Below are 18,022 nucleotides of genomic sequence, written 5' to 3' on the forward strand. Positions count from 1 at the left end.
GTGATGGCACTATCAAAAGTCCCCTTCCCTTATGGCATTGTCATAGGTTGTCTTTGTCATACAGTTTCATGCATAAAGGATTGACGGCTAGGGCATTACCAACCATGACCCACATTTGTTTCTCACAGGATTTCATGGATCCATCTTTTCTTCGGTTTAAAACCCAGAATAGTGATACTTCATTGTTTCCGACTAATTATTCAAACTTTCATTGTGTGAGTATTTTTTAAACAAAATGTCACTGCATTATTAGTTTGCTAGTTATCTACTTATTTGAGGTGTACAAAATAATTTCAAATATAGTTTTTTATGAAGCATAAGTTTTAAATATTTTTTTATTTTTATTTTTAGACGACTTTAGATCTCAACACCTATCAACTTGTGCGTGATAACTATATATTATTATCTGATAACAAATGAATTGATAAATCTAATAAATTTTTCCTCTAAATAAATTTAATATTATAATAAAAAAATTTAAACATAATTTAACTACTGATTTATAATGTAAGATTTGCACTCACGTATTCATATTCTTATATTAAATAAATATTCTTATCCCTAATAGATCTGACATTTTAAATGATAATTTTTTCTTTAGACTCCCAACAACATAATCACTTTTCTTTATATTTATTGGAATTTTTACTTTTTTTTGTAGGTTTTAACTTTTGTGTATTCTATTTCACTTTAAAGTCAACTAGTCATTAATTTTAATCAAATAGATGATCTCTTAATATAAAAATTTTCACCGTTTAAAATAATTTTAATGAAATTAATTATCTCACAACGTATCGTCTCTCGCCAGATTTAAAGAATATTAGTCATTAATTTCAATGAAATAAATTTTTTTTAATATATCAATTCTCATGTATTTTAAAATCATTTAGTTATTACTTTGAATTATATAAATTTAAAAATAAATAAACTATCCTCGTTATTGAACTAATAAGTCTTCTTTTTTTCCTTTAAAATATGAGATGTTTGTCAAACCTTAGGAAAAGATGCAGACAGACAAATGCCAACAAAATGACAGAGTTATACCAACAAAATATAAAATGTTAAGCATGTTAATAGAATTAGGAATGCCAAGGCCATCCATATATTTTATCGTGGATATAGTTGTTCTTATTTCTTTACTATTTTTTACAATAATAAATATAATACATCATCTCAACAAAGTTATATAAAGACAAATTATTAATTGTTTTATTTAATATTTATAAAGTTCACTCAGATTTATAAAGTTATTTTTTCTCTTAAACCTTAAGTTTTTTTTTTGTGATTTTATTTAAATGATGTACTGCATTTGAGAAATACAAACTTTAATTTGATTAAATCAAATAAACATTTATAAATTTGATTATTTATATCATTTTTTTAATTTATTGTTTATTGTTTCACATAAAAATATTCCAATGACAAGTGTTTAATCTTGTAAACTTCTACCGTGTATTTTTTTAATATTGAATCATTAATAATATTATATATATATTTTAAATTATTTAGTTAATATTTAAAATAATAAGATAAGAAATATATCTAAATTGAATAAAGATGAAAGAAAGAATCATAGGAGTTGAAGATGGCGGTTGAGTATGAAAATGAAAATGAGGTTTTACTTTAAAATACTGATGAGATAGTTACCATCCCTGGGAGCAAATCTAGTTTTACACTCCTCTCAGTTTTAAAATTATATATTTTGTTTATACTTGAGTCCAGAGATAGAAAAGAGTGTCTATATAAATTTAGATTGCAGATTTAGCAGCTTGAAATTGGCCCCTGGTGACTCTTTAATTTATCTTACAACTTTTACACTCAAAAGTTTTATAAAATTCATATTTTAATACTTTTATTTTTACTTTTATGATTCGGAATTTTAAAGTTCATATTATATTTCTCTAATGAAAAATGAAAATTCTTATAAAACTTATATCTCACCCTCCGTTAGATAATATTCCGTTTTACCTTCAATGTGACGTGACACGCAACATCTGAAGCAATATATACTAGATTTTGCGTGTTAGACGTGGTAATTAATAAGTATATCAAAAACAGATCCAAACAAACCAAGAAGAATGAAACAACAGATCAATTAACTATGCACACAAATATAGACAAATAATCAATTCAAGTCAAAGAACACAGACAAGATTAAAAAGAAAACATTATACAATTATCTGATTTTATCAATGGACAGAACATTTAATCTTTCATATCCAAACCCAAAATATAGAAAAGAAGAGAATACATAAAGGACTATATTGATGCAAATTGGTTCTGATATGTTCCATTCAACTGCAGCAACCTCCAGCAGCAGCAGAAGGGCCGTCCCTACCTCCAGAAGGTCCAGGAATTCCACCATATCCTACTTTAATTCCATAAGACTGAAACCAAACAAAAATTTCACTGCCGTAAGTAGTTGCTCTTTGAATAAAAAAGAATGTTTTTCGTTTTAGAATAGTTCCCCCTAAATGCATTCGCAGATTGTAAAAACACAAGATAGACAGTAATTAAATACCCCAGTGGCTCTTCACATTCCATTGGTGAGAATTTGATATAAAAGTGATAAACAGATGAAGTAAAGAATGACATAAAGCTGGAGAGAGATAAACTAACCTCATTCGATACATCAAACACTCCATCTTGAATCTTTTTGTATATGGTTGCAGCTGTTTTGATGAATGCCTGCAGAAGAATGGCTATATATTAAAACTTCCATCTAGATGATAAATTTTCAATATATTTTTGGTTTGTTTGGATATACGTCCCCGTTTCATGATAATTTTGAAAAAAAAAACACACAGAAGCAAACTCTCTGTAGCTTCTTCAACTGGATGGAAGTGGATTCATTATTAAACGAGTTACCAAACACGCAGTTAACATACGAGCTTAGATATGTTGAAAATCAGACTTTTCTCTTGAGAGTGGGGCTGGGAGGGATAGGTGAACAAAATTCAAGATGCTATATGATGTGATTTTTTACCTCTTCAACATTCTGAGCAGTTTTTGCTGAGGCCTCCATGAATATCAACCCATGCTCCTTCGCAAATTGCTCGCCTTCCTCTGTGCTTACTGCCCGTCTATGAGCAAGATCACACTTGTTGCCAATCAGCATAATTGTCATATTTGCATTTGCATGCTGCCTTGCATCTTCCAACCAGCTAGCCAAGTGATTAAATGTCTCCCTCCTATTGGTAAACACAGTTCAACATCATTTATTTCTTTATTCAAGATAAAAAAAAACTCCTTATACAACAAAGCATGGATGTACCAAATTGTCACGCATATTTTGTTGCCCAATCATATCGAATAAGCACAAAACATTCTCCTAAGCAAATAACTACTCATAAAATACTGTTTTCTATCAATATATAGATATTTGTTCATATCTCCATATAACTATGTTTAAACTTCACTTAAATTGTGTTTAATTTATAGAAATGAAAAGAACTCACTTTGATTAAAATGATTTACAAATCATCTGAGGTGACGGGATACATAATATACAGTTTCTTTTTAAAGACTACAGATTCCTAAAACAAAGTAATTACTTTACAAATGAAACAATTATTTAATTTTACGATTTCAAACATATATTGTAAAAGTGAAAATTAGAGGATACCTGGTTATATCATAAACAAGAAGTGCACCAGCAGCCCCTCTATAATAAGACCTTGTAATAGACCTGAATGATTCTTGACCAGCCTGCAATATTACAAGGAAACTCAGTGTCTTGAGGACAAATTATATAACTCAAAAACTAACGCAAAATATTTTCCACCAGCAAAATCTGAATAATGAACCTAAGCTGAAGATATATAAAATGAAATCCAAATTTTAAGCTTGCAGGATGATTATAACGGCCAGCCAAAGGCCATGTCCTACCCACCACTCCCCACTAGCCGCTAAAAGTGTTTTCGTTCCACCCATATCTCATATCATAAGTCATAATTTGTCACCACTAGATAAAAAGCATTCAACCTCCTAAACCAAAAATATTATTATCTCATGCATAAACTAACATGGAAGGTTTCTCACTATGAAAAGATATGAGGGAGGGTTATTGTACACAGCCTTAACCACTTGCATATGAAAAGAGTTGTTCCCGGATTTGAACCCATGAGCAACAGGTAACCAAAGGCAACTTTCCTGCTAGGCCAAGGCTCAGCCTCATGAATATAGGAACTTTTTTCTTAATTGGATAAGCTCATGAATAAAAAAGGCTTTAACCCCAAATTTATTAGGTTTTCCAAGTTCAAGAATAGCAATGTGTCAGTATGCGAGTACACTCCATACCATGCTCAGCAAAATGTTCTTTGGAACAAAGAAGGCATGGATTTGTATGATATTATCATCTTCAAACATGTAAAACTATTTTGAGTGGACACACAAGCTAAGGGTGAACTGCACCCAAAAATAAAAGGCCGTGGAGCGCGAACAATTACCAGCTCCCACAAATTAGACAATAATTGTCGTATTTTACTAAGTCAATTTGGATACATGCATCATAAAAAAAATTGTTTCACAAATTCCAAAAATTTAAACTGATTGGATAAATAGCAAAGCTCTGTGGAAGTGAGGTATAACAAACCGTATCCCATATTTGCAACTTGATTGGCTTGTTATCAATTGTGATCATCCTGGCACCGAATTCAACACCGATGGTCAAGTCATGGACAGGTTGAAAGCGCTTGTCTGTGAATTGAAGTAGAAGACAAGACTTTCCAACTCCTACAGAAACCAAAGTTAAATAATTAAGCCACAGACCCAGTCAGTCCTCTCCACACAAACAGCTACTACTGTTTAATACATGGTAAACAAAATACACAGATAAAACTAAAGAAGACACGAACATTTAATATTTCATATTTTCAGTTAAAAAGACGCGAGTAGCAACGAAGAGTAAATAAATCACAAAAACCTCTTTCCAAATTAAAAAACGTAGCTCCAACACAGAGCCCACTATAGTTAAAGCAGGTGAAGCAGAGGAGTGTTAGAAGCAGGTACAACACAACCACACATAATAAAAAGTATCAACAGTTTCATAATTCTTTCAAAAGTTAACTCAATTGAATACAGTAATAAACATATTTTGCGAAAAATATAACTGCGAGCACACGAAATAAAAATATTAGAATCAGAATCCCTTCATCAAATCCACTATCCTATTACGCATAAATTCATCCATCAAAACATTGTCACAAAACCCCAAATAGGTAAATCCGATCATAAATTGAGCGCAGAATCGAGATCAGAGAGGGCAATTGAGATTACCAGTGTCGCCGATGATGATGTATTTGAAGAGGTAAGCGTAAGACATTACGAGGAGTTAAGGTTGGAATCTGTAAGGAGAATTGTTGTGAAAGGAAACAGAAGAGAAGAGAAGAAGAAGATGATGATGATTAAGAAGCAATCACGGAGAGAGAAAATAAGAGAGAGAAAGAGAGAGTCAAATGAAATTAATAACAGTTCTGTTGTGTTCTGTTCAGTTCCAGCGATGCGATCCAATGCAATGCAAGATAATAACGTTTGGTTCTTCTACACTATACCTTCCTTCTCCCTTCTCACTTTCTTTCTTCTCTCTTAAGATTATACCATAACTATACGCGTGCGATACGTATTTATGGCCCAAGCTATTGGGCCTTCTAGGCCCATCTGTTATCGTGGAGTAAGAGATAAAGAATTCGATAAGAGAAAAATCCGATTCTGTTTTATTGTTTACTCATATTTCATTATGGGTCTGAAAGACCTAATCTTTTAGATTATATAATATATTTATTAATTAGATAACAACAACATCATATGATATAAAGGTTAAATATTACAGAGTCTGTTTTTTATTTTTTTTAAATTTTGATAATTTATCTGTTAAATTTGAATCAATTTCATATTGTTGTGATACTGATTATTTTATATTTTGAAACGTAATTTAAATTTTTTTTTGCCTACTTAAAACGTGTATCATTGAATTTATTCATGTGAGAAATTTCCCAACCAATGTTGGAATTAAAATTGTGAAAATCTTATAAAAAATGAATCCATTGAGTAACGAGAATATTAAATAACTTAACGTCACACTCTTTTTATTCTTTGTATGCCTATTTTTTTACACAAATTTCAATGTGTTTAATCTGTTTTTTTTTTGTGTTTGTTTAAATACGAGTTGAGTGTCATCTTTTGTATATATGCGAATCTAATTGTGAAAATTTAACATTTTTAATGAATTAGAGGCAAATATTAAAATAAAATATAGTTATGGTTCATGAATATTAAATTAATTTAAAATGAAAACAAAAAATTTAAATATCAAATATAAAATCAAATCTCATAATAAATAAGATAAATAACAAAAGAAAATATAGTATATAGCTATTTATAGTATACAAGAAAATAATTAAATTGAAACTAATTTTAAAGATAAAAAATAATTAGTTATTATATAGAATAAAAATAATTAGTTATTATATTGATTAAATTAGATAATATTTTATAAATAAAAAATAAATAATATCTAAAATAGTTATGAAGATTTTAGCTATCAAATGTTTATATTAGTTGATTAAATATTAATTTTGAAACTGATTTATAAATTTAAAAACTAGTATAGATAGCAATATTTTTTTAATATATAAAGTAATATCAAATTTAGTCAAGTAACTAATTATTTTTTATCTCTAAAATTAGTTTTTATTTAATGATTCTAATGTAGTGATATAGAGAGAAAAAATATATAAAAAAAATCATTAAATATAAGCTAATTTTAGAGAAAAATAATAATTAGTTACTATAATAACTAAATTGGATACTATTTTATAAACTAAAAATGATTGATATCTAAAATAATTTCTACTATTAATAAAAAAAATTAAATTAATTTCTAAATTGGTATTTAATAATTTATCAAGATTTTAGCTTCAAACTTTATAATCTAAAGTAATTGATAGCTAAAATTTTAGTAGTTAATTAAATATCAGTTTAGAATTGAATAATAACAAATTATTTTTTTAAAATTATATGATTTTTTTAATAATATTATTTTGATATAAAGAATTTATATGTTTAATTTTTTATAATTAGTTTTTTCACATTCTCTAAATTACTTATATCCATAGATAATATACTATACAATAAATCATCCACTATTTATTATTAATTATTATTATTAAAAATATAGAGACTTTATTAATTTTTATTTTCGAGTAGTTTAACATGATTTTAAAAAATTACATAATTTTTTTTATAATTTTATCATCAAGTAATTACATGGTGCAATAAAAAAAATTGGTTTGAGAAGTTTGATGGTGATGGACACATAGAAACGCTCTTAATATTCAAATCAATAATAAAATATAGAGAATGAATTATGAGATTTATATAGTTGCATTCTTATTCTTATGATTGATGTCATAACATATTTGTGATAGGAAGATGGGTAGATTGAAATGCAACGATAAAGAATGCAAAATAATTCATGAATGCTCATCAAAAAAGGGATTGTGCCTTGTCATGAAAAACAAGGCCTCAGTAGCTGATGGTGATGTCCCATGAAGTGGTTTTAGCTGGAATTGTTACTACAAAAAGTTTATCTTCCTCTCTAAATTTGAACTCCAAATCTTCAGAATTTACACAGCAAGACTTTGGTCTTAAGTTGGAGTAAGCTCCAAAGTCACCTCCTCCTCTACCCCTTATGTGTATTTTAGATTCAGAAGAATCACTGGATTCAACTGCTTCAACAGCTCCACCAGAGTTATACATATTTGTTAGTCCTATTGGTGCAAATTGGATTGCTTGATCATAAACCTGTGTATATGACATAAAAAGATGCAGTTCAGTTTTGGTAGATTTTAAACAGAATGAACGATGTGTAGGTCCTACCTTTATAGGAGATACTGTGAATACTTCACACTGCAATACTTTTAATGTGACATCAAATGATTCTTCCTTTGATAGTCGTGTAAGAGATCCTGAAATTGCAAACCGAAACATGTAGTCCATTAACCATTCCTAAGTGGTTAACATGAAACATAGTTGTTGGTGATCTCTCTACAAAATTGCAAAAGGAACACCATATCATGTTGCATCTGCGACTGTGAAAACTATATGATCCAAACCTGTATTGAAGCGAAAAACTGCACAATCTTGAGTCCATGGCCCTCCTGAAACCTCTTCAAAATACTCAATATCCGAGGGAGATACCTTGCCAGATAGCTCAAAAGTGTCTTCCTCAGACTTAGTTTCAAGACCAGGCCAGGAACCTGCTCCTTGGCAATTAAAGATGCCTATGACTCCCCCACATTTGTTCAAGTTCCAAATCTTGAGAAGGCTGTGATTGGAAATCATAAAATGTGACAAGAAGAACTTAAATGTTTCAAACTCTATTGCAGCATAAATTTAGTACATATATACCTCTTCTTATCCATGACTGGATCAGTAAATAAGCAATCACGCGATGGTCTCCCAGGATATCTGGCTCTGAGAACTGATCCATCAGGAAGTACAAGCTTTTTCAATACATTGAAATCATGTTGGCCAGGTTTGTCACTGTTTGTCACAGTGCCATGTTGTGGTTAGTTGATGCTAAAACACTACAGAAAATGGATAATAGAGATAACAAGTATACTTCTGCAGTGAACTAGACCAAACTGACTGAGTAATGATTCAACTGCTGCATTCTCATTTCTTTAACATATCCAACCCATTTGATCAGTAGTCAGTATTATAAGCCATCCATGAATATAGCAAAATGAGCAAATATATAATCTTCACATTCTATATTTCTTTCTCTTGAAGTGAAACAAGATTTCGTGTCATTATTATACTTTGACTACTATCTGTCATTTGAGAGATTCTATACTTACATATTACATTTTTTTTTACCTTACATATACTCCACATCCTCCAACCGCTCTAGCAGCTGCATGGAACTCAGCTGCATCGTGGAGACTCTAGACAATGAAGTTAAAGAATTTAATCAGATTCTGGATACAAGTTTATAAACTGGGTAAAATAATTGAGGATTCCATAGCATACATAGAACATGTCCCAGTCCGGTACAACAATTTCACCAAGGAATATGCTGTTGAAAGCTACAGCAGCTATATGAAGAGACTGAGTTGTGGGGTTTTGAGGATAATAATCATCAGATGCTCGCGTAATTGCACTTTGTTTTGAGCTGTCAAACTCAAGACGGGGCAACATTATTATCTAGGGGAATAATGCATTAATGTATTAGAAATTGAGATAATACTGAAAAAGTATGCCAGAGGATTCCCACCCAAAGTACTAAAGGCCAAATTTCTTGAACTTGTGCTACCTTTTTTTCTCTTTTTTACCCCATTTCAATGAACAATATTTAAGCACTTACTAGAACACTTGACATGAAAAAATGCATGCTCACAAAAAGTGGTTCTTAGAAGTGCTATAGTTCCTGATAAAATTACAACAGAAGTAGTATGGAGATGCAACTTTTAAGAATAATAGATAGTGCAAATTCAAATACTGCCAGCATAAAAATATGCATAATTCATTTCTTAGTATGCAAAGCAGATTCTGAATTCCTAATTATTGATATAATTTGTCAGAAGACAAATTAGTATGCAAAGCAGTGTTTAATGTATGTACTGGTAAATGGAGTCTGTGTTATGACCCATGCAGCAGATTATGCTATTGTCCTGAAAATTGGTTGATATGGACTTTTCAAGCTCCTGTTGAAAATGTCTAGTGAGAAAAACACGTCCTCCTTGATCACTTGAAATTGTTTCCAGTATGTTCTGAACATCAACCTTAACTCCATCAATGTTTTGAGAGACAAGATAACTGTGTAGATCATCGTAAAACTCTGAAATTTTTGCTGGATCAATGACACCAATACCATACTTCTCCATGGCATCAATAGATAAATCCCTTGTATTTGCTAAATTCCCTGGTGACTGTACTGGGTATCTAAGTTTTGGATCATACTTCTTAGTTCCAGATGCATTTGGATCTAACCCTCCCCAGTAACCCAATAGGGCATGCCATACGTAGACGTATCTGAAGATTAACAAAAGGAAAAGGAAGGTCAATTTTCCTAATTGGAAGGATAAATCCTAACAAAAGGAAAAGGATAATTGATGTGTTTTTTTGTTAAATATCACCAGGGTCAGTTTGGATAGAAGTATTTAGAGTTTTTCGACTGGAAAACTCTCAAAAAAACTTAAGCTTTGTATACAAACAGCTCATGTATGTTAAAAAAAACATCTAAGTACAGGAACCTGACTTGAGACCAAAAGTGCTCTTGATTTCTGAAACAAAATCCCTTAGACTAATTGGTGCCCCATTTTCAGTTACATTTCCTACTGCTCGGAATTTATTGTTTTCTTTGATGCTGATTAATCTGCCACCAAATCTACAGTTTCAAAGAAATCAGAAAGTAAGTGTTCGATTTCCTCAAGGAATAAAGATAATGAACAGAAACTCACTGTGATCCTTCAATAAATGGCTCCCCATCTTTTTGAAACTCATTCACAGTGTCTTGCCATCCATCATCTATTATCAAGAATTTTGCTGGTGTGCTTCCTTCAGATAAACTGTGATTCAGATTTAATTTAGAAGGTTTTCCACAAACAGAAAGAACTCAAAGAAGTAATGAAACAGGATGACGGGTAGAATAGGAGTGCATTTAAGCTATATAATATGATAAACAAAAATTGAATGGACAATAACTCTCTTGTTACTCAAATATCACTTCTTCCCTAGAGTTATATTTAAGATACTTCATGGTGTGAGCCTGTAAGAGAAATTTAGTTTATTAACTATCTTAAATTTCATTTACAACGAACAGATGAAAAGTAGCTGAAGTAACCTCTTGAGTCCATCCCTGATTCCCTGAGGATTAACACTGTGATAAAAAGCATCCCAAGTGCACCAACCAAAGCAATCTAACATGCCTGGCATCTGCACCAAAAAAGTGGTTTGAAATAAGTCTGTGAAAGAGTTCCAGGTTTTCACTTTACTGTCTTTACGGCAACAGACTAACCTGTTTGGTTTCCCTCTGTGAAAAGGTACCACTGTGTTCTGATAAGAACCTGCATATTGTTTGAAACACGTAGATGAAGTATAAATTCACTGGTGTAGCAATGGTATTTGTAGGTGTAAATTTGTTGTCTCGTATATATATTTCAATTGCTGACCTACTTGATAGATTCCTTCACTAGATCAAATGGGTGGTCTCCATAATTTATGAAAACAGCATTTAGGGATTGGGATGTTACTACTGCTGGGTCTCCTACAAAATTCAAAGAGCACTCTATTTGATAGACAAAGAATATGAATAATAAAGAAAGCATAACTAATTTTCTCAGGTACAATTGGGTTCATGTTTTCTTTTTATTTCATTTCTATTTCTTGGCTGAGTTGATTTATATATAGAGAGAGAGGTTTTGCTACATACTATTCAGTGCAATCATTTGACCTGACACTTCACCTCACTTATATCAGAAAATGGTAGAAAAGAAAAATCACTTTATCACTTCCATTGAAGAGTTTTTAAGGAAAAAAAAAAAGATGATATTTAAATATACTGAAATCTTTACCACTTTCAACACAAAGCTCAAGTTCATTAAGTGAATTTCCTTGCAAACTGCTTCTAAATTCACCATCTAGAACTGGCAGGAAAATGATGTATGAATTCTGTTCCTTGGATGATTGTGAATCCCTTCCACCTCTTGCTTCCAAGAGCAACATCTGAGTTTCAATAGGAATGTCCCTCCCCGAGTTCCCCACACGTGGTATCATCCACCAAATTTTGAATCTGTACAGGCACAATAATCTGACATCCCTGCATCACTCAAGACGAATTATGATTACTTTTTTCTTCGCATTATAAGAATTTTCATAGGCAGACTTAGCAGAATAATTTATCAAGAATTCTGGCTGACGTACAAATTGCCAGAGATTATAGTGATTATTGGATTCATCATACAATGTAGCTGAACAGTTTTAAGATAGACATTGATTTTTTTTCATTTACTGTCAGAAACAACAGAAGAGAAAAATGAATACTGGATAACTCCAAGCTTGAACACAAGGCGTGAACTAGCATCAGCACAAGAGGCCCCTATGAAAGCAGATGAAGCAGTGAATGGCGTGACCACCACATTTTCAGGCACACCCCTTAATGCATCCTTGCCATCAACACTGAGAGTTCCATCTTTGAGAAAGGGTTTTGCATTCACAGACATGGAATGCCTCCATTGTCTGCACCCTTTTGAGAGGAGCCTCTGGGGTGGCGCAAGGAACGTGGGAAATGGTGGAAAAGTGAGTTGTGGAGTTTTCGTAGGTGAAGAGAACATTCTGGTTTGGAACAAAGTGATGTCGTTGACAGTTAAAGAAACGTTATAACTGTTTACCTTCCTCCACTATATGAGAGAGAGACTTTGAGATCAGACTACTGTTCCTGCTCACCACATGTTGATTTTTTTTTCTTATATATTTTCATTAGTAAAATTAATTTATTTTAATTCATGTTAATTTAATTCGTACTGTTCCTTTGAATACTTGCATATGAAGTGATCAAAATTAATCATATGAAAATAAGTATAGTGCATTAAGAATATAGATAACAAAAATAAAAAAAACTAAAAAATAATTAAAATATTGCGATAAGAAAATTAATAAAAAACAATTCGCTAGAAGGAGGGGTTGAACCTCCGACCTTGTGGTTAACAGCCACACACTTTAACCAACTGAGCTATTCCAGCTTGATGACAATTATTTCTACCATGTATTAATTAATATTATAATAATAAAAAAATTCCTTTTATAACAAGTACTATATTATTGGGTAAGTTTAACAATTTCAAAATTTAAATGCGATACTTAACGAAATTATGTAAAAATTAGTTACACAACACAAAATTTTTATATACACAACACATTTACCTTCTATTTTGAAGAGAAATTTCATAAGATATTTAAATAGATTTCATTTTAATATATTTTATTCAAATTAAAAAATTATTTATTAATTTTTATTTTTTGGTTTAGAAAGAGTATTTTAATCACTGTCAATTTTTTTACAAAAAATAAATAAATAATTAGTAATAATTCAAAAACATCCATATTAATGACATTTTGAATATTTTTTTATTGATATTATTTTTCAGTAAACATTTGTCAAAAATAATTCAATTGAAATTGATAAAACTTTTTCTCGATGTTGGCTATAATTATTTAAGTGAAATCCATCAGATTTATTTTTGTGACATTGTTAATTGGGATAGTTTTATCTTTTTTATTGATGTCGACGACAAAATTTATTCAAATAACATAAGAAAAAATAATTATTACAGACATTGACAAAAAGATCATTACAAAACAGACATCAATGGAAAATTATAGATTGCATATGAAAAAAAAGAGTTTTTACAACATTTTTTTTTTATCAGCGAGTTTTTACAACATTAATTTAGAAAATTCTAACAAATAATAATGATCTAAAATAACAATAAAATAATTCTAAAAAAGAAAATAAAAATAAATCCTATTAAGATCAATAAAAAATATATAACTTGAAATCACTCAAAAAAAATACTTCTTCCAATATTAGCTAGAATTTTGTTAATTAACATTGATAGAAAAAAACATCGACATATGTTGTTTAGGGTTTTTTAATTACATTAAATATCAATTACATTAAATAATTAAAAGAAATATTTTATTACTTATGATAATGCTAACTTGAAAATTTTCTACAATTTAGAATTGTTATCATATTATCTGGCTAAAAAAAATTAGAACCTAATTTAAACTGATCACTTTTTTGTCGGCCGTTGTAAACAGAATCGACATGTAGGTTTTAGAATTAGTTCTCTTTTAAAATAATTGGAAACAATATTTTATTAATATATACGTATATATTACAATTTAAATATTAAATTACTATGTTTAAAAATTGATCATATTTACATTATTTAAATTTTAAAATTACATATTTTAATTTTTAATTTTTCACATTTATAATTACTTTTTTTTTATGTAATGAAGAGTTTAACTTATTTCATTTACTTTTTTTTTCTATTTGAACTGTTAAGTCATTATATAATATTTTAATTGATTTTTTGTTTAGCCCCATAAATTGTTATACCTTATTCATAATTTTTACTAACTTTAATTAATATGTAATTATTAATAATTTTATGATTTAAAAATATTTTTCTTATTATAATTTAAAGTCTTAAATTTTATGTTATATCAATCTGTTATAATATATTTTATAAGATAATATCTTAAATTGTATATATCTTTATAATAAATATACTCTTAAACATTACTAAATTAAACTAAATTAAAGGAGTAGACGAGTCAATAAAAATTAAGATTTAGTTAATTAAAATTTTCATAAGTATTTCTAATAGAAAAAAATTAGTCCATGGTGTAAAGTTTTTATAAATTATCCTAATTTTTTTTAGTTTATAACAAATAATTTTATTTTTATTTTTGATATTCTAAAATTATTTAAGAAAAACACCATGTATCTCTTCAACTGAATTAATAATATGAAATAAAGTTGGTAATGTTAAAGTAGTATGAGTGGTAGGAGTAGATATAAATGATTTTTTTTTTTACCTAAAAGTATGTCTTTTACATCTTACTTTTCATTTGGGTTAATTTAACAACCCATATTATTATTATTTTAATAATTTTTATATATTTTTTTTTATTGTTTCAGTTATAAGAGATTTCTTATTATAACATACACTTAATTATAAAGAATATTCATCTTTTTCTGTTTCTTTTATTTTTTTTTATTTTTTTTTCAATCTTCATAATTAATGTTCTTTATTCTCTATGAGAAATAAAGAAGATTCTATTCATTAATTCGAGAAATTGACATCATCATCACCTCACAATTATAAATATATATATATATATATATATATTAAACAATAATATCAGAGATTTTTCTCCTTGTTGTCAATATATTTTTTTCACCTAAGATGATTTTTTTCCGCACCTAATTAATAATTTATTGATTTATGTGTTCATACCATAGAAAAAATATTATCTGGGACGTTCTGGAGACGTCGTCTTGGTCAAAGCGATCACACCTTATCCTACATTTTCTTCCATCAATTTGACTGAAATGAAATTTAAAAAAATTATAAAACAATTCTCCATTATTATCGAATTACAGAACACCATCCATTAATACATTTATTGGATCCTAGAATAATTATCTTAATTATCGTACTAATATTTTATTTATTTATTTATTTTACAATATAATACTTTATGTTGATGATAGAGTCACCAATAGAATTGATGAAAATATTTTTTAATGTTTTAACACGCGTTCAATCCATTCCAACGACTGACATAAACATCAACGTGACAACATCAAAATTTCAACTCATTTTGTTTTATATGAAAATATTCACTTCAAATGTTTTTAAAAAGAACATGTTTAAAATCCCGTCATTCTTTAATTAAAATAATAAAAAATATTTTATAAAAAACTTATTCAGTTATAGAAAAAAATAAATATATATATATATATATATATATATATAACTTAAAAGTAGCAACGCACAAATACAATTTCTCTGATTTTTTTTTAAATTTTATACATTATTATTATTTTTAATTAAAAATGTATATTTCATATAGAAACCGTATATGAAATATTCGAATTTTAATTTTTTTAATTGGAAATATTATTATATTTTTAAATTGAAAACGTATATTTCATATATGATTTTAGACTGAAATATACGAGTTTTTTTTTAAAGTAAACTAGATTGACCATTTTGTTTTGAATAAATTGTATATATACAATTTATTCATATATGGATTTTTTTTCATTTCAATAATTTGCTTTTAAAATTGCACTATATTGAGAAAAAAAATCGAGAAAAAAAAGAGAAAACATACGAAAGTCGAAAGATGATATAGTACTCCTGCAAATGTAAGAGAGTAAGACAATCCAATACATGTTATAATACACTATATATAACATCCCAGTTAAATTTATGTTTTGGTTAAAAACAATGATAAGTTTATGTTCGAAGTAAGATAAAAAGCTCTAGAAATGGTGTTTTTTTGCAACATCAAACTTAAATTTTAAAATTAGTTTATATTTAATAATTTTCTTATTCCGTTTTAAAGAGAAAACATGTAGAAAAAATATTAAACGTAAAACAAAACACATGTTATATACATGCTACTTAACATAAGTAGAATGAATAGAGTAATATATATATATATATATATATATATATATATATATATATATATATAAAGAATTAGAAATATACTGCATCCATAAAATATAATAAAAATAAATAGATGCAAAATAAGAACGCAATAAAAATAAATAAATAAACGAAAAGAATAGTTCTGTTATTTTGTTCTTAGCTTCTCTTTCTTAAATTAAATAATTAATATATTTTTTTTCTCTAACCAAACAAGGCTAAGTTAAGAAGAAAATTTGAAAACAACAGTGACGAATTCCTCGAAGGCTCTATCTTGCGAGTGTGTAGAACTAGAAATAGAGGATACACGGTTTAGACTTTTTCATGCACTCAATAATTAAATATTGTTGGAAAGCAGATATGTATTCAATTAGTACAATGATTTCATTTTCAACTAATGTTAATTGACTTGACTTGGCTTTGCTTTGCTTTGCTTGCAACATACCCTACTTGCTTGCATATAAAATGTCAACACAACTGCTTCTCCTTCCATAGTTATTTCTAAGGTACAAGAGGAGCTTAACAAAATGAAGGTATATATACATTTATGAAAATGCAATCATATGCTATGCTTTCTTCTTTTTCTTTTCAATACTCAACCTTTTTCTGTGTTCTCTTAGACCAAACCAACTAACAGCACTTTTTCATTTGGCAGCAAAAGATTATGATGAAGGTGCACATGACTTGCCAAAAATGCCGCACCAAGGCACTCAAAGTTGCTGCTGCTGCAAAAGGTTGGTCTAACATTTTTCTTCTATAGTTATCTCTTTACATTGTTTATGTGAAAGTGGTAAAAAATGATGTTATACAAGTTGATGTATATATGTTTTTTTCAAACATAAGAACTCGAAAACTTGGATGAATGCAGGTGTGAACTTTGTGGGGTTAGAAGGAGAATCGAAAGACAGATTGGTGGTGATTGGAGAAGGTGTAGATGCTGTGAAGTTAACTTATTCATTGAGGAAAAAGGTTGGACAAACCGATATCATAAGCTTAGCAGAGGTGAAAGCAAGTTAGAGGGGTGAAACCATGATCAAGAGAGTGAAAAACCATGTTCATTTACTGTACTTTTCATTTTTGTTCAGCTTTTGTGTTAAGAGGAATTAGGCATTTTCATTACTGGTTTGGTGTATCATGCATGGTGCTGCATGACCTAAAGTTGTAAAGGCAGAGAGAAACAGAGAGCGTTTTTGGAGTTCAATAATAAAGATATTATAAATAGAAAAATTATACTTTCCCAGCTCTTTACTCTTTTAAGTTAAGTTGTATATAATTTTTGAGTAATGGTTTAGAAATAAATATATATAATAAAAAGTATATTTATAATTAAATAATATAAAAATATATATTAAAATAATAATATTGAGAATTGTAATGTGGTTATATAAAAAATTGGGGTTGTCATTAATGTATCCCTTATAAATAAAGGGTTTTCTTCCTGCACTTCTATATATTTTTCTCTCACCTTCATAATTTTTTATGTTTCTAAAAATATCCATCTGTAATATTTTGGATTACGTAACCTATAAGTTTTTTTTCAAATTCGTAATTAACTTTCGGATTACATAATCCATATGCATGATTAGTTTTCAAATTATGTAATTTGGAAGTGTTTTTTAGCTTCCGGATTACATAATCCAAAAAAACTTTTTAAACTTTTTTCAAATGCGTGTCCGAATTACATAATACAGAAGGATAAAAATGTATTTTCACCTTGTAGATGAGATAGACAAAATAATCTCAATAAAAGAAAGCATGTTTTTTTTTCAAGCATTTTTAACTGTTTG

At 28.7% G+C, this 18,022-nt stretch overlaps 3 protein-coding genes and 1 non-coding gene across 6 annotated transcripts; 1 reads left to right on the forward strand and 3 right to left on the reverse strand.

Annotated features, from left to right (window-relative positions):
- Positions 1-2,075: 2,075 nt before the first annotated feature.
- Positions 2,076-5,603, reverse strand: LOC137832105 (ras-related protein RABB1c). Its single transcript, XM_068640103.1, has 6 exons — positions 5,278-5,603; positions 4,595-4,734; positions 3,626-3,708; positions 2,987-3,191; positions 2,620-2,688; positions 2,076-2,387 (listed from the first exon to the last, which is right to left on the reverse strand). Exons 1-6 carry the CDS (start codon positions 5,321-5,323, stop codon positions 2,295-2,297), a joined length of 636 nt encoding a protein of 211 aa, XP_068496204.1. The 5' UTR covers positions 5,324-5,603; the 3' UTR covers positions 2,076-2,294.
- Positions 5,604-7,353: 1,750 nt separating this feature from the next.
- LOC137832106 (putative galactinol--sucrose galactosyltransferase 2) lies at positions 7,354-12,394 on the reverse strand. 3 transcript variants are annotated; one of them, XM_068640104.2, is made up of 14 exons: positions 12,046-12,394; positions 11,577-11,821; positions 11,179-11,269; positions 11,021-11,069; positions 10,847-10,938; positions 10,464-10,571; positions 10,262-10,390; positions 9,625-10,035; positions 9,034-9,175; positions 8,881-8,948; positions 8,410-8,544; positions 8,115-8,326; positions 7,879-7,967; positions 7,354-7,803 (listed from the first exon to the last, which is right to left on the reverse strand). In XM_068640104.2, exons 1-14 carry the CDS (start codon positions 12,333-12,335, stop codon positions 7,525-7,527), a joined length of 2,340 nt encoding a protein of 779 aa, XP_068496205.1. In that variant the 5' UTR covers positions 12,336-12,394; the 3' UTR covers positions 7,354-7,524. The 3 variants fall into 3 exon arrangements, with proteins under 3 accessions (XP_068496205.1, XP_090160170.1, XP_090160171.1); XM_090304044.1 differs by lacking the exon at positions 11,179-11,269 and having other exon boundaries at positions 12,046-12,377; XM_090304045.1 differs by lacking the exons at positions 11,577-11,821; positions 12,046-12,394 and having other exon boundaries at positions 11,175-11,262.
- A 275-nt stretch (positions 12,395-12,669) lies between these two features.
- On the reverse strand, positions 12,670-12,743 carry TRNAN-GUU (transfer RNA asparagine (anticodon GUU)). The gene has a single exon. It is a non-coding gene; the product is annotated as a tRNA-Asn (tRNA).
- Positions 12,744-16,648: 3,905 nt separating this feature from the next.
- Positions 16,649-17,475, forward strand: LOC137833137 (heavy metal-associated isoprenylated plant protein 47). The gene is made up of 3 exons (XM_068641507.2): positions 16,649-16,768; positions 16,891-16,969; positions 17,104-17,475. The coding sequence occupies exons 1-3, from the start codon at positions 16,763-16,765 to the stop codon at positions 17,250-17,252; spliced, it is 234 nt and encodes a 77-aa protein (XP_068497608.1). The 5' UTR covers positions 16,649-16,762; the 3' UTR covers positions 17,253-17,475.
- The last annotated feature ends 547 nt before the right edge of the window (positions 17,476-18,022 follow it).

Source organism: Phaseolus vulgaris, chromosome 6, assembly GCF_051622355.1.
Source record: "Phaseolus vulgaris cultivar YP4 chromosome 6, ASM5162235v1, whole genome shotgun sequence".
Lineage (NCBI taxonomy): Eukaryota > Viridiplantae > Streptophyta > Magnoliopsida > Fabales > Fabaceae > Phaseolus > Phaseolus vulgaris.

What these genes read in the sequence shown, in the direction of transcription:
- LOC137832105 (XM_068640103.1), bottom strand. Translation starts at nt 5,323, where the DNA reads ATGTCTTACGCTTACCTCTTCAAATACATCATCATCGGCGACACTG. An exon ending in CATCATCATCGGCGACACTG is followed by an intron (nt 4,735 to 5,277) that starts GTAATCTCAATT and finishes TGGTTTCTGTAG; the next exon opens with GAGTTGGAAAGTCTTGTCTT. An exon ending in CTGCTCAGAATGTTGAAGAG is followed by an intron (nt 2,689 to 2,986) that starts GTAAAAAATCAC and finishes ATTCTTCTGCAG; the next exon opens with GCATTCATCAAAACAGCTGC.
- LOC137832106 (XM_068640104.2), bottom strand. Translation starts at nt 12,335, where the DNA reads ATGTTCTCTTCACCTACGAAAACTCCACAACTCACTTTTCCACCATTT. An exon ending in AACACAGACTCCATTTACCA is followed by an intron (nt 9,176 to 9,624) that starts GTACATACATTA and finishes TGAGTTTGACAG; the next exon opens with CTCAAAACAAAGTGCAATTA. An exon ending in CGGACTGGGACATGTTCTAT is followed by an intron (nt 8,949 to 9,033) that starts GTATGCTATGGA and finishes TTCATTGTCTAG; the next exon opens with AGTCTCCACGATGCAGCTGA.
- LOC137833137 (XM_068641507.2), top strand. An exon ending in AGTTGCTGCTGCTGCAAAAG is followed by an intron (nt 16,970 to 17,103) that starts GTTGGTCTAACA and finishes GGATGAATGCAG; the next exon opens with GTGTGAACTTTGTGGGGTTA.